Genomic DNA, 24730 nt, shown 5'->3' with positions numbered 1-24730 from the left:
GGTGAAACTAGATGAAAAATGGAAGAAGAATGAAAGAGCAAACCCTAGAAAAGATGAAAAGGAGCCTAAGCATCCAAGAGATCCTCTCCAGAGAGTAAAATTAGGTCTGGCCGTCTTCCCCTGTCAAAAGAATGACTCTGAATTCGTAGTAGGGGTATTTATAGGTGAGGAGTACGTCAAAATCAGGCCCAAGTCCAGCGTGCTACCGCCGGGCGGTTTGAGTGTGCCGCCCAACGGTTTGCCACAACCTGTCGCCACCGCCCGGCGGCAATCGCCACCGCCCGGCGGTTTCCCATGCCACCGCCCGGCGGTTTCTCTCAACGTGAAATACTGCCTACTCCTCGTCCTGGACCGCCCGGCGGTTTAAGTGTGCCATTGGGCGGTACGTTGACTCTTCAAAACTTCATTTTTCTGCTCTTTTCTTAAGTCAACGACCTGTATCTTCAACTCCATTCTTACTTTTCTCAAATTAGCTACAAAACAATGCAAAATAAGCATAAAATCGCTTAAAACAACTTTCGACTCTCTTCAGACTCATTTATTGAGTTTTGCTTGATTCTAAGCTCATTCCGAGTAGTAAAGGGTGTAATTTGGTCCAAATTGACATATGAAAATCATTGTTTTTCAACCTTCATCAAAGAAAGCGTTCCCAGCCAAAAAAATTGAAGTGTGACGGTTGGTCACCCTAGCTAGGGACGTGTGTCCTCCTAAAAATGGGTGGGGTCCACCCTAAAAAAATAAAAGGAAACCCTAGGTGCCAAGTGTCCTACAATCTTTGGGCCCCTCATATTTTTAATGGCCCAATGTGCAAAAGTTTGTCCAAAAAGTTTAAACAATTAAATTACAATATAACTAAAATTTAAAATGTCTAATTTGAGAGTCTTGAATTATTTTGTCTCCTTGCCAATGCTCCAAATTGTATCTCCAAAATTTTCCCTGCAATTAATAATGCAAATAATTAGCTCAAAATATTCAAATTAATTAAAATTAGAATTTTCGGTCAAATTAAGCACTATTAGGAAAAACGGGAAAATACCGGACAATTAAGCACAATTCCCTGATTAATTCTAGCACAATAAACTAAGCAAAGTCAAGAAAATATTGACTCATCATACACACACACATGTTCAATAGATATTACAATTTAATCAGCATAAGAACATGTAATGCAACAACAACATGTACTTGTTATTAAGCAATGTGTTGTCATCATAAAAAACTAGATTGATATAGAAATTGTGTTGTCAACAATCTCAACAATTAACCCCTTACCCCAAAGGATATCCCTTATACATTCAGACCAACATAACTATATTCAACAAACCTTGATCCTTACATACCCCGATGATGCATTGTTTAAAGTGTAGCATTATACATTTACTTGAACAAATTCAGAAACCCAATACACCCCAACAATCATGTATACCCTTAACATAACTTCAAGAACAAAAACAAAGATGAGAATGCACCATGACAACACTCATATAGAAAAAGTAGACCTAGCTTAACACCCCTTACTTGGATAAGCTTCCTTCTTTTGCCTAGAGCTTTCAGTCTCAAGGTCTCTTTCTTTTTTGCTCTTGCACTAGTACAAAAATAGCGTATAACTTCGAATATTTTTTGCCTTTCACATCGAATTCGATAACGACGTTATATCAGGAGTAGAGCTGTCAAAACGGGTAACCCGGCTTGACCCGGTCCGGCCCACCACGGGTTGGTCACTTAGTGAGTCAACCCAACCCAGCTCATTTATTAGCGAGCCAGAAAACCTTGAACCCGGCCCGACCCACCACGGGTTGGCTCACTAGCCCATTTAATTACATTTTTTTAAAATAAAAAAAATGCAAACTTTCTGTAATTTAAATTTAAACAATTTTCACTTCCAAAAAATTATGTTAAAGACAATTCAAAATAATAATAAAAAGTACAATATAATTCAAATGTCATTCAAAAACAAACACAAAAACCATACAAATAAGTTTCTTATATTCATCATTTTTTGTTCTTGTTATAACCCTTGACCCTTGTTCTTGTTGTCTCCAAATTCACTAATAGAGATTTTCCTAATATCAGAACAATTCCGACAATCAATAAAAAAATATTAGTAAAAAAAAAAGAATCAGTACTCAACAACATCAACAAAAAATTAATAATTTAATCTGTAACATAATTTCCCAAATTCAAATATATCAAAAAGAGCTTGTTCAAATAATGTATACTCAAATTGTTTAAATAAAATGAACAAAATCTTATACAAGCATGTCAGAACATGAAAAAATCATTCCATGTCTTCAAATCCCCCAAAACAAAAAAACAAATTCGCAAACCCCTATTTTTGTCATTATAAGGTTTTTGAAAAAAAAAGAAAGAGAAGTGAGAAAAGAAAAATGTGGAGAAAAGAGAAGAAAAAATGAAGAGTGTTTTACCTGCTCCTTGAAGAATTTCAGTGAAGTGAGGGTGAGAGCACCGTTAAATGAGAGCAAGTATCGTGAGAGTGATTTGTGAGATCAGAGGTTACTTTTTTTGTATACACAGTGAGTGAAGAAAGTATTTTATTTTGTAGGGTTTCATAAATAAAATAATAAATTAAAAAAATAAAATTAGGTAGGTGGGTTGGTAGGCCAACCCGGCTCACCACGGGTTCAACCCGCATGAGTTGGGTCTAAATGAGCCGGGTTGAAATCTGACCCACATAAGTGGGTTGTATTTTTCAAACCTAACCCAGCCTGAACCCGTGGTTGTGACCCATTTTGACGGCTCTAATCAGGAGACCTTAAATTGACGTCGAATTTAAAAAATTCGATGTTAATTTAACGTCGAATTTTGTCGATATACAACGTTATTTAACGTCGAATTTTGTCAATATACGATGTTAAATAATGTCGAATTTTGTCAATATACGACGTTAATCAATTTTTTTTTAATTTTTTTAAATAATTGTGATCCTCTTTTACAGCTCTATGAGACTTGAAAAGCAGAAAAAACAACAATTTTTAGTTTTTGGTATTTTATAAAGCATGAACTATGAACAGTAATATAGGATCAATCAAAGAACAATAACAAACAACAAAGAAGTTCAATCAAACATCAAACAATAATAACAAACAAGTTCAACCAAACAACAACAACATCAAACAAGTTCAACAAAATAATAACAAACAAGTTATCAACAAATAAGTTCTTCAAAACGAAAATGAAAACGAGAACTAACCTCGGTTCATCGGAATAAAGTGTTGCCACCAGTGAGAGAGAAAGTAGAATGTGGCTATGAAGGACAAGAACACGAAAATAATCGGTGAAAACAAATGAAAATCATACCTAAAGTAGTTAATTAACATGCATTTGTATCAGATGAAAGAAAGATTACATGTGATGGTCGTCAAACTTCGTTCGAAAAAGTTTGAGCAGAGAAAAGGGTGTTGTGTGCTAAGATAAAGTGATTGAATTTTCAATCTCCCGCTCAATTTTTTTTTTTGAATTCACTAACCTTTTAACGTCTAACGCTAAGGCATTCGACGTTTTATATTCTTTTACGTCAAATTACAATTCTAAATGACGTTTAATAATTGCATTTATTTACAAAAGTACCACTGGTCATTTTTAACGTTGGCTATTGAGTGGTTCGACGTTAAACGCATGACGTTATAAGTTGTTTTTGCACTAGTGATACTTTCTCTTTAACCTTTTCAGAATTGTTGATGAATCAATATTTTGTACTACTCACTTAGTTTTCCACACCGAATTGTATTAAAAAATTGTGTTTAATTCTTCATTATTGTCTCATTTTCACTATTTGGGCTTAATTGGACTACTAATTCTTATTTTCGTTAATTTGAATTATTTGGGCCTAATTATTCCAATTATTATTTGCAAGACAATTTTGGAATCATATTTTGGGACAAAAGGAGTGTGGCCACGTCATTTTCCATTACCCACGTCAACATTATAGTTTAATTTCGTTCATAATGTAATTTAGTGAAACTTTATGACTTTGGACCCATTTTTGGTCAACATTTAGGAGAAGCCCATAGGAAGGGCATTTTTGTCTTTTGGGTTTTATAAACCCTAATTTAGATTTAGGGTCATTCTCTCTCCGTCATCTTTGTTTTTCTTCTTCTTAGATGTAGAGCTTGGGACGTTTCTAGCCCCCTTGTTGGGGGGTTTTAGGTTTTGTGTTCTTTCCTTTCCTCCTTTATTGTATTGAATCTTGTTTTTAATTGCAATTACATTTCCATTTTGTCTTTTTCCTTCATTCTCGTTTTCAATTACATAGTATTCTATGAACTTTTGTTTTGCCCTCTTTCATGGCTGCCCATTTACGTTTCCCAATTGCATTTATGTTTTCCATTTTTGATTTAAGTTTGCATTTCAATTTCAATTGTGTTTCTGTGCTTGATGTTTCGTTCCAGATTTTAGTTCCGCATTTTCTTCAATGTTTTCAATTTTGTTTTGCTGTGGTAATTATGTTTTAATGATAGGTTAAGTGTGCTTTGTTGGTCATTAGTGAAATTGCATCGTTTCCATGAGAATTGTGGACTTTGATTGTCATTTCGTTGCTCTTGTCTCGCTCAATATTGAATCTGTTTGTGTACTTGCAATTGGGTATACGCTTAGTTGCCCAAATGACGTTTAATCTTCGCTTAGTTCATGAAACTATGTGGTGCAGAATTGATTGAATGTGAGCATTGCGTTTGCTTAATTCACTTTTATGACAATAGGATTAATCTTCACTTAGTTGACTAACTCTTTTGGTTTAAGGGTTAGAGGAGCGGTAAACTGTTGTTAATATGTGATTGAAAACAATGTAATTGAGCTAGTGATCAACTGTTTTAAATCTGTACTTTAGTTAGTTTATTTCAGTTCATAAAATCTCTTCACAAAACCCCCCACTAAGTGTTTGATCTAATGACTAAACTAATGTTTGGTCCTTGAGAGACAACCCAGGAGTCATTTCCTAGTCTATACTGCATTTAATTGAATATTAAATTTGATTCGGGTACGACCTCGATCAATTATCTCCTCTCTTCCTTTCCAAACCTCCTCTTATATTCTTGCCTTTTCAAGAACCGAACCTTAGAACAAACAATCAAACCTTCATATCGACCAAACGATCAAGGTAAAAGCGGATCAACTTGAAAAACCATTTTTATTAATGGCTTAATCACGATTAGTCATGTTTGTGATGTAATTGGACCGACCTTAATAAAAACCCATCACAAAAATTTATAAATAGATATTCGAAATAAGGTGGTTGGTTACACATTAATTATGCATTTATTAATCTTAGAATCTCAAGAGACTTTGATATTGAAGAACCTTTATCAAGTATTCCAATTAGTTTTGATGAATAAGAATTAAACTCAAAAACAATAATTAGAAGAAGAACCATTGTTGTGAAGAAAAGACTCATCCCACACGCTAAAAATAATAAATTTAATTAAAGATGTATTATATTAATAAATTAATCTCATCCAATAAACTAGAAATAATAAACTTAATTAAAGGGTGTATTATACATTAATAAATTAATCTATTTATTTAAATAAATTTTTTCTTAAGTTTACCTAATTGAATAAGAAAAGCTATGCATACCCCTTTTTCATTGTATGTATTCACGCTCGGTGTAGTCCGACCCAACCCTAAAACAACCCAAAACTTAAAACGGGTCGGGTTGATAGAGACCGATTGGACGAATCTCTTCACATTTCAAACTCCATTGCGACACTATCAAAGCAACACCGCAATGCCTCTGCAACGATGCGCAGTTCAAAGTTTGCAGTGTCTCTGCTTATAGCACGTGCCAAGTCCCTTCAACTTCACCACCTCACGTGTCACTGCGTCGCTTCTTCTTCTCCAACCTCAACGCCACTCTTCAGGTTTTCCCCTTCTTCCATACGAAATGCGAATTCCGTCGCCACCACTCGCCTCTTCTCCAGCTACTATTCCCTCGAACAGTTTTCCGATGATGAATACGACGGTGACTTTGAGAACCAGCAGGTTCTTCTTTTCTCTCTCTCTCTCTTTCTCTCTCTGTTTTTTCTTTCAAATTTTATTGCTTATCTAATATGCTTAGTTAGATGTTTCACGTGTCGTTTTGGTGAAAGTGATTTTATTTTTCTTTAGGTATTTGAAGTTCGCTTTGTCTAGTTATGTTAGTATGTTTTGATTGCAATGATTAAATTGAAAAATAATACAGTTGAAGTTAACTATATTTTAATACCTATGAACTGGTTATGAATATGCTTTCTACATTTGCAGTTCTGTAAAAACAAAAACTTTGGTTACAAATGCTGAGGTTTTTCAATCGGAGATGGAATTTGATTAAGGTTCAATTTGGAATAAATGGAATCTATTTTTTTGTACTCAGTAGGTTCTGAAAATCATGGTCTGTTCTGGTACAGGGCTACTATTTCTGAGAAAATGTAATGGTTATTGTAGGTATCGTCTACGGTGGCCAATGTAGACGAGTGGAAATGGAAACTCAGCATGCTGTTACGCAGCGAAAAGGACCAGGAAATTGTATCAAGAGATAAAAAAGATAGGAGGGACTATGAACAGATAGCTAACCTTGCCAAAAGAATGGGGCTATACAGGTAAAATAATACACATTCATGCTTTGTGAAATGAGAGGAAAAATAAAGACTCATTGACTTTAAGAGATATTCAGACTTTTTAAAGAATCTGCGTCTTTTTGTTTTTAATCAATGATTCGTGTTGGTTATCATAATGCACAGTGAGTTGTTTGGAAAAGTGGTCGTTGCAAGCAAGGTGCCTCTTCCCAACTACCGTCCAGATTTGGATGACAAACGTCCACAAAGAGAGGTAATAGCTTTGCCACAACCGGTGGGTAGAAAACTTCAATTTGTATTAGGATTGGTTGTATCCTAGAAAAATAATTCTCCTACATTCCGTTGTCACAGGTGGTGATTCCACTAAGCTTGCAAAGGAGGGTTGAGGGTTTGCTGCAGGAGTACCTTGATAGACTTCAGTTAGATTCTGCAAAGACAAGTGCCAGCCTGGATGATGGGAACTCCACCAATCAAGTTAAAGAAATAGACATTAACGAAAATGATGATTCTTTTGTGGATGAATCTGTCATGGAAAAGGTTCTCCAAAAGAGGAGTTTGAGGATGCGCAATATGCAAAGAGCTTGGCAGGTTTTGTTTGATTTCTTGAATTTTCCTGTTAGATTTTGTTTGGTATCACACATGCATGAATTAGTCACAATTAAGAGTCTGTGTTTGTTGGGTTTACTTTTGTAATTTGTTAATTTTCTTTTGTGCACTAATTTCATTCCGAAATTATTAGTTTGTTTGTGTGGTTATTCTAACTTATAATAAAAAAATATTTTTGTCCTTGCATATATTATATCTTATACACAATTACTCACACTGAAGATTAAATTGTACCACGAGACTAGGTTCTAATTTTCTAGCTTGGCCAACAACCACTGTTGTACAGTCCGTTCTGTAGCAAATTATTTGTCTTCCTTTTTCTTATTGTATTGGAAAAAAGGAACAACTTTCCTTTTCTTTTTCCGATACTAAAATTGGTTACTTGGTCATAAATGATACTATTGCTGCTGTCTTCCTGGCTAGCAAGCTTGTGTGTTGACAAATGGAAGAACTTAGTATTAATTGCTATACAAATTTGAATATTCATGATTTATCTGAAGGCTTACCAATCGGATGTTTGCATGTTCGTATTAAAAGCTTGCAAATGAAGTTTGGAGTTGGTTGCTCGTACGCAAGTTTTACTTTAGCTATCTTACAAACAAATAATAATATTTTTGTTGTTTTTAAAATGCCCAACTTCTATGAACATAAGATATTTTCATGCCATTAAGCACTCTAGAGCCACATAGTTAAAATGGTTGTGTATAGATGCACACAGAGTCAAGATACAAGTGTGTAGTGTTGCATAGAGCTATGCTGATTCTTGGTATATGAGTATGGTACATGTGGTTTCTGTAAGTTTTATCGAGTCTGCATAATGGGCTTCTTACATTATCCCTATCTTTTAAGCCAACAAACATTTTTTAGTGAATTGAGATTTCCAAAAATACAATTTATTTTACCTATGGCTTTTTATTCTTTTTAATGAAGCAGAAGGTTCTTGAAATAATTTGCATACTTTTGGCTCTAAACTATATATATTATACTTTTTTGAGTACAGGAATCACCTGAAGGCAGGAAGATGTTGGAGTTCCGGAAGTCTCTACCATCATTTATGGAAAAGCAAGGTTTACTTCAAGCTATAGCACACAATCAGGTATGCTTGCTAATTGTGATTCATTACATATGTGCCAGGTTAGCTATCAGCACATCTTTAGGACTCTGAACTTTGAAAACCAAACACTGTATGGACTATCCATAATCCCACAAGGTTTTTAGGACATCATTATAAAAAATAAACAGATAAGAACTGAAGAATGAAACTGGACTTTGACACTTAGTATTTTAGTTAGATTTTAATGATCTAAAATCTAGATCAATTAGGTCTTTGTCTACCATACAGGCATTAACCGCAGCTGAAAAGTAGGTAAACTTAAGCTGAATTGAACTGAACCAACACTTAAAATACACTAATAGGTCCTTGAAATAAGCACTACACCCTATGGAAAAATTTGCAATGAAAGGCATATCAAAATTAGATCACATTTTTCTTTTTTGGTATTTAAATTTGTTTTATTGGTCTTTTCATGCCCTTTATCGAACATTTTTTAAAATTGATTTATAATCTGTCCTTTGTCCTCTTCCTTGAATGATTAGTTTGGTATTTTCATCTGACTTAAAATTAATAGATGCTATGCACTTAATATAATTTTTCAAAATGATGGGAAGGCTTGAGATGAGCAGCAGGTTACTTTTAACAGCTCTACAACCTTATCATTATGCCATTTTATTGAATTTTACTCAGTGAAATTCAATCTGTCCTTATTCAATCCGTCTAGTAATTTTCAGATCAAACATGTTATCACCGTCTATGGTTTTCACTATGATTGAACTGAATGTATGAACTCAGTTGAGGTTATGTATTCATAATTGATACCTTATTTAATGAATAATGATCTAGGTGATAGTTATATCTGGAGAGACTGGCTGTGGTAAAACCACTCAAATTCCTCAATATGTATTAGAATCACAGATAGAGTCTGGCCGTGGAGCATTTTGTAACATTATTTGCACCCAGCCTCGAAGAATATCAGCCATGGCAGTTTCTGAGAGAGTGTCAGCCGAGCGTGGAGAGCCTCTTGGTGAAACAGTAAGCTCTGCTTTTCTTGAAATGGACCAAAACTCAGATACATGTAAATCTAAAGAAAACTTAGATGCACATATTATTCATGAAGAAAATATAAGATTCATAAAATACTCTTTTTTCTTTTGAATGGGATTTTAAAATTGGGAATATCTTTGTTCTTGCTGCTATACCACAACAGAGGTTTTTTGATAGGTGGGCTTCAAAGTTCGATTAGAAGGAATGAAAGGGAAAAACACCCATCTTCTATTTTGCACCAGTGGTATATTACTTAGAAGGTTGCTCAGTGATCGTAATCTGAATGGTATAACCCATGTTTTTGTGGATGAAATTCATGAAAGAGGCATGAATGAAGGTAGTTCCTGACTGACAATCTAATATCAGTTAATGCCTTATATAATGCCAAAGAAGTATTTAAGAAGACTTATGCTTTTGGCGGTTGGTTTGTGTTTGTCTCAGACTTCTTATTGATTGTGCTAAAGGATCTGCTTCCACGGCGTAGGGATTTAAGGTTGGTTTTAATGAGTGCCACCTTGAATGCTGAGCTATTTTCAAATTATTTTGGAGGTGCTCCTACATTTCGAATTCCGGTAAGATGATCCTCTAGTTTGTAGTTGAGCTTTTATTTGTGTTGACAGTTGAACTTCAATTACTCCAAATGATAGAAGCTCGTGCATAGGCAATTAAATGTTTACTAATGTTGACATTCAAATTGTTGTATGCTAGGCATGGTATGGTAGTGATTGGGTGGATGAGTGAGTACATGCAGTTTGTATGTTCAAATTTGTGCTTGATCTTTAATGCATTTAAGACATTTTTTAAGCTGCTATATATTCCATTGTTGGGGGCAAGGTTTAGAGTGTGGTTAGCTTATCTTCCTATAGCCATAAAACAGTTATTAACATAGATGTCAAACTCATGGTGAATCACATCTAGGATTGTTTGATCAATGTCTGAAATGTGAATGAATAGTAAGACATGGTATGATTCAGAGATTCGTCAATAAGAAGCTTAAATATATACACTGTTCAACAATATACCAAGATAATACTCATAAATGTCAAATGCTGCTTAAATTTCACATAGGACTAAGGAAAAGTAAACTCCAATGATAGCATGCCAACATTTTCCAAAATTCATTAGTCTTAATTCATTGGGTGCCTCTATCCTACTGAATGGTTCTTCAGCCTGAGTGCAGTGCCCCACATTGTGGATATTGGACCTTAATTTTGACTTTATAATTGCCAAGGATACCAAAATGTTATCTTGTGATGTCATTCTTCCCCTTCTTAGCCTTAATGGTCTCATAAAGTGACCGCATGAAACCTATATCTCAGAAGGACAAGAAAGAGTAACGGTAAGTTACTAACATGCCATATATTTTAAGTGAGTGTGTTTGGAGCCTTGGTTCCAGAAGAAGGAAAATAGGGCAATAGAATTGCCAGATATGGTGTATACAGTGAGTGTTTATATGAAGACCTGTTTAAGAAGAATGAAAGCAAATCACTAGAATAATCAAATAGGTTGCATTCAGTAAGGTTTCTGTAGTTCCTTTTCCTTTTAACAATGTTTTCTAGCTTCTATGACTTCAGTTTCTCTGATGATAATTGAAGAAAGAAAAGGAAAAAAGAAACAAATTGCTGAAAATGTTTTTGTAATGTTTATTAGATGCTAAATGATATACTTGCAATGATTCAACCATTTCATGCAATACATGCTCTTTTGTTGTAAGTTTTTTTTTTCTTCTGTTTTTTGCAATGTTTATTCATAGAACGAGGTGGTTTCAATTGTTTTGTTTCCATTACCCAGGGTTTCACCTATCCTGTTAGAGCTCACTTTTTAGAAGATGTGTTAGAAATGACTGGATACAAGTTGACTTCCTTCAACCAAATTGATGATTATGGTCAAGAGAAACTGTGGAAAACACAAAAGCAATTAGCACCACGGAAGAGGAAAAATCAGATCACTTCTCTTGTTGAGGTGTGCCGCAACCTTAAACATTTGGCCTTTAATATGTACAAGTTCAATTGATGCTTAAGAATCTCTCTTCATGATTTTTCTGTGCGTTTGTGCAATCTCGGAAGATAGAAATGTTTAGTCTGAAAATGTACTGGAAAATGTTTAGTAGACATTCAATTGATATTAGATCCTATCACCATGTCTGTCAACAACAAATGAGTGGTTTGGGTTGGGATGTTTTCATTCTCTTGTACATTTAACTTATTGATGTGATAGAATAGTTACCATTCTCTTCTTAACTTATTAATGTGATAGCAAAGTTACCATTCTCTTCATTCTGGTTTCATTTCCTCATCTATATTTCATTGCATTGGGTGGGTTGGAAGGAGATGGAAAAATCGAATAAAGATTAAGGAAGATAGAAAGATATTGTATATCCTCCCATTTGAAAGGATTAATCTGAAAGAAAGAGGATTTCTATTCAATTGGTTTATTTTAAATAGTACATTAACCTCTATATATAGAGAATTCTAACCCCAAAGTAATAATTACAAAGAGATCTCTTGAACCTTCTAATACCTTCTAACAGCTTCTAACAGCTTCTAACATCTTCTAGTAGTACACTTAATATCCTATTAACAAGATTCCCAATTATTGCTTATTTTGGTGCCGAAACAAAATTTTATTCTCAATCTTGCCACCAATATTTTTATCACAACAGTGATGACATAGAGCGTTTATATTTTCAATTGCATATATGTTTAACTTCTGTGTTGCCCAAAATAATGTAGGTATTCTTTTTTTTTTGGCCTGAGATTGACTTTCCACGCAGTATATTGATCTATTTATAATCAAAAGGGTTACATAGGTGATAAATAGCTTCAGCTATTTTCAAGAGACTTAAAGTTGAAAGAAAATGAAAACTTTTATATTTTGATTAACTTCTTACTAATACAACTTACTACTGTATATATAGAAGACACTAGTTCTGAAAGGTAAAGGGCGGGAAGCCCCTAAGAAAATCCTAACAATATATTAATAATAAAATAAAGACATTATACTTCAACAAAGAGAACAATTAAATTATCACAACTTCATAAGATACATCGAACGTGGTTAACTACTAGGAAAATAAAAAACATTAAGTGGTGACTTTTATGCAATTTCCACCCCTATATTTTAGTAATATTTTGCAGTTCTCTGTTTTTTGTTTGTCTTAGAAACCGAAACTGAATTATGTTGGAAAAATTAACTTTTGATTTTCATACTGTTGAATAGGATGCTCTTTCAAAATCAAGCTTTGAGAACTACAGCTCCAGGGCACGTGATTCAGTGGCATCTTGGGCACCTGACTGCATAGGGTTCAATCTCATTGAGGCTGTTCTATGCCATATATGTCGGAAGGAACGTCCAGGTGCTGTCTTAGTGTTTATGACCGGATGGGAGGATATAAGTTCTCTAAGAGATCAACTTAAAGCACATCCTCTTTTAGGAGATCCCAATAGGATTCTACTTCTAACGTGTCATGGTTCAATGGCAACTTCAGAACAGGTTGATTATTTCCTTTGTTGGATCCTTTGGGTGTGCTATTGCATCTCCATTTATTCATGATTTATATTCACCCAAAAAATCATTTTAGGCCACTCAAAATTTATAACTGAATTTTATAATATAGAAAATAAAATAGTACATCATCATTAAATAGCTGAAAAAAAAAGTGAAAATTTCTGTAATTTGGAGATGTAAGAGCGGTAGTCTAAACATGTTTTAGTGAAGGGAGAGCAGGCTTTTCACTTGTGCAAAGAGAGGGAGTCACTCTTTTATATTGTCAGTGCATGCCAGTTTTAACAGAGTCACTTTTTTTTTTCCCAGTTCAACAAGGGCTGTTTCTAGAGAGGCATCTTTTTTTTGTTATTCTTTGGGTGCAGTAACAGTTTTAAGTAGTTGGGCTTAAATGGGCTCTTTATAGGTTAGAAAACAATTTCAACCCATTAAGAAAAACCTTAGAGCTGTTTCCCACCACCCTTCACAAAGAGTTTTGCAGCAAGGCCAGTGTCGAGGTTGCCATTAAAAGGCAAGTTGAGGCCGTGAGAGTCGCTGCTGCTAGTCATCGTTGATAGAGGTGCTGCCAGAGAGGTGACGTTGTCGAGAGAAGCACCACCATGAGCTCTGTCAGCTTCTCCCTTGCCATTGGGAGGGAGTGCATTGCGAGAATTGCCACTCCTACACAAGTTGCGATTTACAATGGCGATCCACTATAATCTGTGAAGAACGTGAGTTTTAACTGAAGCAAGATCGGAGACAGTAGAATATTGTAGACTCGTATGATCTTACATTCTGGATTGCGATTTTGACTACCATGTTGTTAGGAACCAAAGAGGAAAATAGAGATAAGGGAACAATGATATCATTGATTGAGCGAAAAATGTACACAGCAAAAAATATTAATCTCTTCTCCAGGCATTTCTCATTTGCCCTTCAGAAATGATTTCTCTCTTCATGCATAAACTATCTAACCCACTCTAATTTAGTGTCCCGTTTTCTATAACCATTCTAACACTAGTGGACTAATTGACCGTCAACTGCCCGTAGTCAGCTCTCATTATTCTAACAGTTTTTGTATAGGATAATAATTTGTATTAAGGAAAAAGGAGAAAGTAGATTAGGAGGAGGCTGGATGGGAAGAAAACAGCAAACATAAATAAATATGGATCCACTTATCATTTTGTATCTTGTTATATGATAGGCATACCACATTATTAGAATTTCTGGGTTCAAAATCAAGTCTTGTAATGTATGTTTCTGGGAATGCCTTCTTAGACCCTGTCATTAATTTGCAATTCATTTTTCTTGCTCTCTTATTTAAAAAGTTATCTGTTTTCATGTACCTTTTTTTTTTGAGAAGAGAGAAACTGAGAAGGTATATGATGAATTCTGTTTGTTTAAATTACAACTGAAGCATTCAATTTATTGGGGAGAGAATATAATAACGGAATATAAAGTTACTCTATTTTATACCGTTAACATAAATATAGAATCAATCTAATTGATCATAAATTAATTGATGGTAGATAGTACTGAGGTTTATGATGATAATAGAATATTTATCTCATGTTCTGCTTGTAAGTGCATTGTACTGATAATTGAGTATTCTTTTTCCCTGCTAATTTGATTCTATCACGTTGTCTAGAGTTAAATTATTTAAAATCCTGCATTATGTATTCTTTGTAGAAACTCATATTTGAGAAACCACCTCCAAATATAAGGAAAGTAATACTTGCTACAAATATGGCTGAGGCAAGTATAACAATCAATGACATAGTTTTTGTGGTCGATTGTGGAAAAGCAAAAGAGACCACGTATGATGCTTTGAATAACACACCTTGTCTTCTACCTTCTTGGATATCACAAGCATCTGCACGTCAGGCAAGTATCTACATCTCGAGTATTCACTGTTGTTGCTTTTATTTTAACTTTTGTAGTGTTCATGCTGCTACTGATGCTCCATCCCTTTTGTATTTACCTTTAGGAGCCGGGTTATCTAATATTTTTCTTGGTAAATGTTTATATGTTGTTTATGTGAAAATAATACAGCCTTTGGTGGAGAAGTGAATGGGACAAAAACAATCAGACAAAAACTAGGAAAGAATGAGTGACTTGGTAAGAACCTTTAATCAGACAATAACAAATGTCTAATTCCATGGGATTGGTCCGATAATACTGAACTGAATTATGGCTTAAAGCAACAATGCTTCAATTGTCATGGATAGATGGCTGGAGTAGGAAGCTGAATTTGGGGTCCTTGCAGAAGTGACTAGACCCAATGGACTTCAGAGGCTGCCAAGGCAAGGAACACACAACTACAAGCTTCAGATGTGGACCTTCTGTCATCAACATGAGAGGCCCAATCAGCATGGCAAATTTTTTGCAGAGTGAGAGGAAAACTAGTTAAAGCAGGCTGCAAGGCAAGACTGAGGGCTAGCGTACTACCAGGAAGATATCTAAGAATCCATTTGACTGAGAGTTTAAGGGCTGTGCTATCAATTGGTAGATCTTGTTTACTGCATAGCCTGGCTCTTGCTGAGTGATAGCCATGAGTGATAGCCATGCAATCAGAAGCACCTGCAATGGACCCGTAGGTGACAGGATCATCGAGATAATCTGAACCATATGACAACAACTTCCAGTTGCTGGGAGGGGATTAGATATGTTCTTTGCAGAGCCATATATCTTCTCTCTGCAGAAAATCCTCGATATATTTAGACTCTAAAGTAGAAGCCTTTTTGGTGTTGTGATGCATAGAGTATAACTGATGAACTTACACTGCACTTTTAGATTGAAAATGATCTTATCTTGAAACTGCCATGAGTGTTTAGCAATCAATATGCTTGGATGAAGACATCAAAGAGGTCTAATTTGAGGTTGTGAAGGTGTGATCGAAATCCATGGAAATGGTGTCAGGACTGGATTGCATTAAAATTCAGAGATTTACAGAGGTTGAGAGAAATTTAATAAACTGAAAAGTTTGCTATTGAAGTTTTGAATCTAAACTATAAGATCAGGGTTTATAGTGCATAGAGAATTGATACCATTATTACCAGAAAACAACTGCTGGCAGTAACTAACTCTGCTAAGCTGACGAATTACCAAGAGTTCAAATACATTTTATATAAAGAACTAATGAAAGCTGTATGTATAGTATCAGAAATTGTTTGCTGAAAAACACAGAAAAGAAGAAATGTCAAGTGAGGTTTCATAACAGAGCTGTCAGTACTCCTGTATGTGCAATTAACTCCAGAAGAAGAATTTTTCCTGATGCGATTCAGAAAATCAGATTCCAGCTACGAAAAATTCATTTGTCAAAGCATAGTTTTTGGTAAAGATCAAATTTCAGATTAACCAACAATTTAAGACACATTTATTAGTGAAATTCTGGGCCATCATCATTTGGACAATGAGGGTGAATAATGAGAATAACAAACACTCTTTAGAGGAAATTTAGTTAAAACAGGTAGAGGAAAGTGTTGGAGATTACACATCAACTAGAGGTATGACCAAATTATAAGATATAAATGAGTATGTTTCGCTTTGAAATTTTGTGAGGCTGAGTTAAGTTTAAAATATATTTTTTAAGATGGTACCAAAACCTTTCCTCAAAGTTTATTGGACTTATCATGTCACTTACTATTAGGCTGCAATGAAACTACCCATAACTATTTATTTTCATGTTTCAAATGTCTAGGTCTTGGTGTGAGAGGGTGTATTGAAGATCCCACTTTGACTACAAATATAATCAAACTATAGTTTATATAAGTGGGTGAAAACCTGACTTTGCAAGCTGGATTTGTGAGGTGTAATTACCCTTAAAGTCTATTTTTAAGATGATATCAAAGTCTATCCTAGTAAAGTTTGTTGGACTTATATTGTTACTTGCTATCTGGCTACAATTAGGTCACCCACAAATATTTTGTTCCATGGTCAAGATGTCTAGTCTTCAATGTGAGAGTGTATTGGAGATTCCATATTGACTAATGATATTACCTGATTATAATATATAAATGAGTGTAAATCCCATTTTGAGAGAAATATGATTCAAGAAGTCTTAGTGAAGCCACTAGAAATGAACCAAGCCTAACTTGCTCTTGAAAGCTGGCTCAAGATAGAAAGACTAAGTCTTTTAAGGAGTATTAGCATATGGCCATTGCTGAAATATAGAACACAACGACATTGTACTGAATACCGTGTGTCAGAATACACAACGGATGAGGTTATATAGGATCATTACATTTATTGTGTATGAATGGAGAATATTTTGTTTCCTCTAGAATTAAGATTATATGATTATAATGAACAAAATTTTTATTCTGATTCTTAACCGTCATATTCCTGTCTAATGTGAAAATCTTAACAAAAGTCTGAAAGTTTCTGGTAGGAGATTAAGAATGTTGCTTCTGACTTTATTTATGGTTTTTGCCATTGTGTGAAATTTATCTTTTAAAAGTCTTCTGGTTAGTATTCAGACATTTGTGGTGGCTTGCTTTTCAGTTGTGTCTTTTTAGGTTTTGCTTTTTCTTCCTCTAGCCTTGTAGTTTTTTTGAAGGATTTCTTTTCCTGTCTTACTGTCGATCTGTTTTCACATTATGTAATGGCCTAGACTGCGTGATGTAAGCCTTATTTCTATTATCGCTGAGGTGTGGACTAGGATCTATGTATTAATTCTGACTCAAATGGTTTTTTGGATTTTTTGCAAGTCAGCAGGCAAGGCTTCCAGCTAGCTTGTGTTGTCAAGTATTCTGTTGTTTTTTAGACTAGAAAGAATTTCTTTAGTTTTATGTTCCTCAATCTTGCTCCTTAATTGTGTGTAATAGTCAACCCACATGCCTTTTAGCCCAAAGGATTATTTTAAATATGAATTCCCTCTTTTAAATATGAATTCCCTCCTTCGCCCTCTACTTTTTCCTTGAACCTTAATGTAAGAGCTTTGAGGTGCATTGTCTTGGCTATCATGAGTTGATTGTTGAGAGAGGGCAGGGGTTTTGAATGGAAGTTCTACCATTAACACATGGGATTGTCTTGAGGAGGAAACAGTGAAATTAAATTAAGCTCTTATTCTCATGTCTCTTTAGGTCTTTATATTTTTGCTTTACTATATTTTTGCTGCTTGCAAGCTTCATCCTTTTTTTTGTCATTTGTCTTTTAAATTTTGAAAGTTGGGGATGTTTTTTATGCTGCATGTTCATAGTCGTTATTGTTTTTTCTAACAGTCAAACATGCAACTAATTGTGTTATTTTTTGTTGGCCTCTTTGGTTGCAGAGAAGGGGTAGGGCTGGTCGTGTGCAGCCAGGAGAATGCTACCACCTTTACCCCAAATGTGTTTATGAAGCCTTTTCTGAATACCAACTTCCTGAACTGCTGAGAACACCCTTGAACTCTCTTTGCTTGCAAATAAAAAGTTTGCAGGTTGAGAGCATTGGAGAGTTCTTATCAGCAGCTTTACAGGCACCGGAGCCACGAGCTGTAAGTGCCATTGCTCTTTAGTTGTAATGCATATTTGTATTAAACAAATCAAAGTAAATCTTATAAATTTGTAGAGGATAATCCATTTTTTATAGATAATTTAAAATGCTTAATGTCTAAATATATTGTTGGGATAGGAAATTTTAAGAGATTTTAAAATTCTAGAAGTTTAAAAGAGTAATTTGATTACATAAAATTATACAATTTCAAATTCTACCTAAAAAGTATGATTTGATATTATCTGTATTCTTTTTTCTCTTACATTTATTACTCTCTCTTAATACCCTCTCCTATGTCAACTCCTTTGAGGTTGTTTAAATCATGTGTAAAAGTTAGTTAAATTACACCTTCACTAAGTTTTATACAATGCAAATTTAACCAACCTAAACGTGGAATTTCATGATATTATCTCAAAAGATCATGTATAAAAGTTTTCACATAATTTTTATTTTGGTTAAGCATGTTTTTAGTTCCTGGTTTTTGACGTGAAATTGGAAGTCATCCCTATCTGAAACTTTGATATATTTTGGTCTTAAAAAAATGAATGAATATAGCCCTTTTAACACAATTACGTTAAATTTTTTTGACATATCAAACATGTTTAATGCTAGCATTTAAGTTAGTTACATTGTTTGGGAACTAAAATGTATGAAAATTTCAGACATAGACAAATTCCAATTTTGTGACAAAGTTCAAGAACTAAAATCATTCTCAACAATTTTAATTAGATATGTTATCCAATAATGAATATTTATATATTTAAGTATCATATTATATGTTATAATCAAGTGACGTGATAAATTTGTAAATAATTTGAAATTGTCTATGCATGATAATATTATATAGTATATGAAATTCAATTGTTGGATTAATTAAATTTGCTTTCTATAAAAAGTTTTTAAAGGTGTAATTTAACCAACTTTTGCACATGGTGTAAAGGGATCTTAACCCATATACGTATGTATATATAAAATATAGAGAAGAGATAAAATGAGACCAGTTTAAGTTACTCTACTGACCTTTTTAATAACAAGTTAGATAATTAATTTTCTAAACTTAGTTTTGGGTTGAAAGTTCCTGATAGTTAGATCGTATCTACAAAAAAATGTATTAGTCCAAAATTATTTGATACTTTATTTAAATGAAAGCAATTCAACTTCAAACCTCTGTTTTCCAGTATGAAAATAATGATATTGGCTTGGAGATAGGTGCTTATTAATGTTTGAAAGGTGTTATGGTGTTGAGAAATTGCATGTTAAAATGTCGAATTATGTGATTCTATTTGTTAACTAAGTCAAATTACATTTTCTGACTGTTTTTTAACTGGGGCAAAAGCAAAGAGCGCATTAACCCATTCTGTAATTTCCTGCAGTTTGCGTACATACACGTGTGTACATATTTGAGACCTTATGATTGATTAAGTAAAGATACCATGTTTTACCATTTAATGGAACAGGTTCAAAATGCTATTGACTTTCTGAAGATGATTGGAGCACTGGATGAAAAAGAAAATCTTACAAATCTCGGTGAGTCTATTTTTCTATCCTATTTTCTTGGTTTCTCATGTGCCTATGAATATGTTTGATGGTTATAAGTAATTCTTTTGTTTCCATTTTCTTTCAATCAGGGAGTTTTCTCTCTATACTTCCTGTAGATCCCAAGCTGGGCAAAATGTTAATAATGGGAGCTATATTTCGATGCTTTGATCCTGTTCTTACAATTGTAGCTGGCCTTAGTGTCAGGGATCCTTTCCTTTTGCCCCAAGACAAGAGGGATGTAAGTCAGCTCATTACCTTTTTGTGCAGAATTGATTCTAATAACCTTTGCATTTATATGAATTTGGCTATGTAGCTAAACAATGAATACAAACTTTTGCTTCAATATTTTATGACTAATTTTGGTATATATTTCATGAACCAAAATTCCAAAAGCTTAAGTTGTTAGGTCTACACATGATGTTTATGCTATATCCCTGAATGTGATTAAGCAAACATTTAATGGAAACGGATAATCTCATATTTAGCATGGTGAACTGTGACAACAATAGTGTTAGATCTGTGAACAGTGCTAATGTGATGGTGAAGACATTGAGATTTGTAAATAAATATGTTGAAAATCTAGAAATACAATATATTATTGTAATAAATATAGTTTATAGGCATATTATCTGTGATAATCGTCTACCCTCCCTTCATGTGTATTTATTCTACAGATCTATATAAACCTTTACTCGTGCTGTATTCAGACATAGTTTCAACCTATTTGTCTCTTTTGTTTGTTCTAAAAAAATAAATTACTAGAATGTCTTGTCATCCTACTTTTAACCGAGTCTAATGGTGCATGCAATTCATGTAGCTGACTTCACCAAGTGGGATAAGACCTTTTTATTAATCTTGTCCTTCTGAATAAAATCTTTCCTTTCACAGTGATCAGAAACTGGTACAAGAATGCTGTTTAATTGGAAAGCAATACTGAATGATTACTGTAAATCGTATTCTCATCCTACACTGGTTTCCTATTGCTGAATTGATATTCATGTAATATCTTTATAAATAATGATCTGTGCAAAATAAATACTACAAAAAAATTCACCAAGATAAAGATAAATGTCGGAGACAGACGTAACAGGCTCTTTGAATACACAGTCACCTCCCTTCCAATTTGTACTCAAACCTTCTTCCATGCTCTCTTACAATCTACTTCCTTCCGTTCACCTGCTTCTTGTGCAGGTCGTTACAATGCCATTTCCTGGGTTGATTACCAATCACATTCCCTTCATTCCTCACAGGAACCTTCAGTCCCTTCTACTCTTTCCCTTCTTTTTTCTCCACACCTTAGTGAGCGTTGTCTGCTTCACATAGTGACAATTAACTATGGGATGCATTAGAAGGTGTGCTCACTACTGTTGTTGGACTAAATTTGGACTTTCAGCTTAGAACTTGCACATTTCTTTCTTTGGTTGGTTGTGCATAAGCCAATTTGCATTAGTTATCACCTCACCCTACACTTAATATCCCCTTCATCTTGGTATCTGATGTCGTGATTCCCATGTTCTATAATAGTAATAATTTGATATAAGATGGGCCATATTAACTAGTCTTTGAACCATTTCATTTTTTCTGTAATATGCTAATTGCTTTTCTTATTGTCACGCATTATTATTTTGACCAGAAAGGTTGCGTTTACACTTAAAATAACTAAATATAGCTTTTGCTTTTGTTTTCAGTTAGCAGGGACAGCAAAGTCTAGGTTTTCTGCCAAAGATTACAGTGATCATATGGCTCTTGTTCGAGCATATGAAGGATGGAAAGATGCAGAAAGAGAAGGATCGTCTTATGAATACTGCTGGAGAAATTTTCTCTCTGCCCAAACTCTTCAGGCTATTCATTCACTTCGGAAGCAGTTTAGCTTCATCTTGAAAGATGCTGGCTTGGTAGATGCAGATGCAAGCATGATCAACAAATTGAGTCACAATCAGTCTCTTGTCCGTGCTGTCATTTGTTCTGGACTCTTTCCTGGCATAGCATCGGTGGTGGTGAGTTATTTGTTTCTTATAATTTCTTTTCTTTCTCCATAGTAAATTCCTCACCTGGCTTACTACTTGAGCTTTTATTGGTTTATTTATTTAGTTAATTCTTCCTCGGTGCAGCACAGGGAGACATCCATGTCATTTAAAACAATCGATGATGGCCAGGTTTTATTATATGCTGTAAGTGACAGACCAATTTAAATTTTTTCTATCATCTTAAATGAATAAATTCATGTTGTGTATAATGGTTGATATTCAATTGAATAACCTTTTAGCAATTGACGAAACTTAGATATATTGTTACGAGTACTATTGGACTCGAATTAAAATTAAAATTTTATCTTGGTAACTGAGGCCTTCATCTCAGATTTTTAAATCGGCAGTAATAATTACTGAGATGAAAAGGAAATTTAATTGGAAAATAATACGAATATTACCTGTGGTGTTTTATCTATGTTTTTCCCTTTCTCTATCTAAATTGTTCTTGAGTGCTGCTTTTAAGAAAACATTGTCTTGTTTTCATTTCTTGTTCAGTTTTTACATACAAAATAACAAGTACGTCTCCTTCTTGAATGTGGTTTGAGATAAACCCTTCCCTGCCCCTATAGTATTCTTGTTCTCCTGATGGTTAGTTTTATCATTTTACCAGAATTCTGTGAATGCACGTTACCAGACCATCCCTTACCCATGGTTGGTTTTTGGTGAGAAAGTTAAGGTCAATGCTGTTTTCATCCGTGATTCCACTGGTGTATCTGATTCAATACTTATCCTTTTTGGTGGTGCTCTAAGTAATGGGATACAGGTGATTAGTTATTTGATTCACATGCTTCTTCCAGTTGACCATCTCTATGGATTTCAATACAGTAACATCATCCTTTCTTTCTTCTCCCCTCATGGGTTTAGGCTGGGCATCTAAAAATGTTAGATGGATATGTTGACTTCTTCATGGATCCTAATTTAGCTGACTGCTATTTGAAGCTTAAGGAAGCGCTCAATAAGCTTATCCAGAAGAAGGTTAGTAGATATCGTTTCCTTGCAATAACATTCTCTGTTTACTCACCAAATGAGAGGTTGGTGCATGACGTGAGCTTTAACTTTTTCTAATAATGTTACTTTTAGTTGAATTAATATAATGTTAATCTGTTATGGTGGTTGAAAATAAATTGATAATGGGTTTGTACTAATGAAGCTTGAAGATCCTAGCATTGACATTCACAAGGAAGGGAAGTACTTGATGCTTGCTGTTCAGGAGCTGGTTTCAGGGGATCAATGTGAAGGAAGATTTGTGTTTGGCCGTGAAAGCCGGAAGCCAAGGGCCTCTAATGATGAAAATAAATTCACAAAAGATGGGACAAATCCCAAGAGCTTGCTGCAAACACTGTTGATGCGAGCAGGACACTCCCCACCAAAATACAAAACCAAACATCTCAAGACGAATGAGTTTAGGGCACTGGTGGAGTTCAAGGGTATGCAATTTGTTGGCAAACCGAAGAGAAACAAGCAGCTTGCAGAAAGGGATGCTGCTATAGAGGCATTGGCTTGGTTGACTCATACTTCTGACAATAATCAGCCTGAAGATGATAACTCTCCTCCCGACGTCACTGATAACATGCTAAAACTCCTAGGGAAGCGTAGAAAATCAAAGCGACGCCATGATTGACATGTCATCCATAGATGGTTTTGGGTTAGTTGATCCTTTTCAACTTTGATCAGTAGCCCAGCACCATGCAACTTGTTGCATGATTGTAAATGGAAGGGATTTAGGAGAGACCCCTGCCAAGCATTTTTTTTAGTGGAATATAACTTGTGATATTAGGCTCTTTGCTTTCTCATTTCTCCCCCTTTTGGAGGGCTTGATATTGATTTAGGATAAAATAGTTAATATAAGATGGTCGGTCATGGCAGTTTTCTGGCGCTTAGAGGTTCATTGTATATTTAGCCCACTAAATTTTGGTATCATTCTGTACACCAATATTTATATATATCTTGTGTCCAAGACCGAGATACATAAAATTGTAGTTAGGAATGACATGCCCTGCAATTTTTTATAGCAACATTCAATAGGATCAATATATTTTGGTGCTTGGTCTTCCCGGTAAAAGCTGTGATGTACTTACACATTTAAAAATACTAATGATTATACTCATTTTGACTTTGAGTGTGTATCTGGTATCAGGCAGCTTCTTCTTGCACCCTCATACATTTTAAACTTTATTCCTATCATGTTATGAAATGACTCATTTGTCGGTATTTTTTTCCTCTACACCTTCCTTTCCTTTCTTCTTCTACCTGAGCGCGCCCCTTCTTCCTCAACCGCACCTTTCTTCGGCCACTATTCATCTTCTTTCTAAAAATATATCTAAGATGGTACAATTTAAAATGAATTTTTTTTTTTTTGTTTTTAAGAATGTTTAATTTGGAATACAAAATTTGTATTTTGGACCAGAATGCAAAATATATCATTTGAAGTATAAATTTTATATTCTAAATTATATAATTTGAAATAACTTTTTTTTTGTATAATCTGAAATATAAAATTTATACTTTAGATTGTATATTTCAAAATATTTTTGGATTCTGCGATTTAAAATTTATAAAAGAAAATTAAAACAGAAGGTAAATTTTTTCAAGTATATGAAAATGCAGGATGAAATTATTGGGATGCAGGAAGAATCAGGTATCAGCATTCATTGCGTACACGTTGGTACTTGTCTAAAACGAATTTTTGTCGTCATGTACTTTGCTCAAAAAGTTGTTAATCAATTTTAATCATCTCAATAAAAAAAAAATTAGTTATAGTATATATACAAAACGATAAAATATAAGTTTGAGAACATAAAAAAAAGAGGATTCTTACTTAAATGGAATTTAAGTTTTCCAAAATAATTTGGTTATTTCATACAATTATAAAATTTTAATTTTTTAAATTAGATATAATCATAAAATATTTTATATTCTTTATAAAA

At 34.2% G+C, this 24730-nt stretch overlaps 1 protein-coding gene across 2 annotated transcripts; it reads left to right on the top strand.

Annotated features, from left to right (window-relative positions):
- Positions 1–5630: 5630 nt before the first annotated feature.
- Positions 5631–23916, top strand: LOC106780498 (DExH-box ATP-dependent RNA helicase DExH3). 2 transcript variants are annotated; one of them, XM_022777003.1, is made up of 20 exons: positions 5930–5997; positions 6259–6326; positions 6439–6593; positions 6735–6822; positions 6921–7157; positions 8176–8271; positions 9076–9264; positions 9454–9613; positions 9718–9848; positions 11068–11238; positions 12496–12768; positions 14449–14643; positions 18032–18235; positions 19692–19761; positions 19863–20011; positions 21462–21770; positions 21885–21944; positions 22414–22566; positions 22668–22778; positions 22954–23916. In XM_022777003.1, the coding sequence occupies exons 2-20, from the start codon at positions 6288–6290 to the stop codon at positions 23422–23424; spliced, it is 3261 nt and encodes a 1086-aa protein (XP_022632724.1). In that variant the 5' UTR covers positions 5930–5997; positions 6259–6287; the 3' UTR covers positions 23425–23916. The 2 variants fall into 2 exon arrangements, with proteins under 2 accessions (XP_014524279.1, XP_022632724.1); XM_014668793.2 differs by lacking the exon at positions 6259–6326 and having other exon boundaries at positions 5631–5997.
- Positions 23917–24730: the final 814 nt, after the last annotated feature.

This window comes from Vigna radiata, unplaced genomic scaffold, assembly GCF_000741045.1.
Source record: "Vigna radiata var. radiata cultivar VC1973A unplaced genomic scaffold, Vradiata_ver6 scaffold_396, whole genome shotgun sequence".
Classification (NCBI taxonomy): domain Eukaryota; kingdom Viridiplantae; phylum Streptophyta; class Magnoliopsida; order Fabales; family Fabaceae; genus Vigna; species Vigna radiata.
The sequence above is the reverse complement of the archived record's forward strand: the minus strand, read 5'-3'. Positions and strand labels throughout refer to the sequence as shown.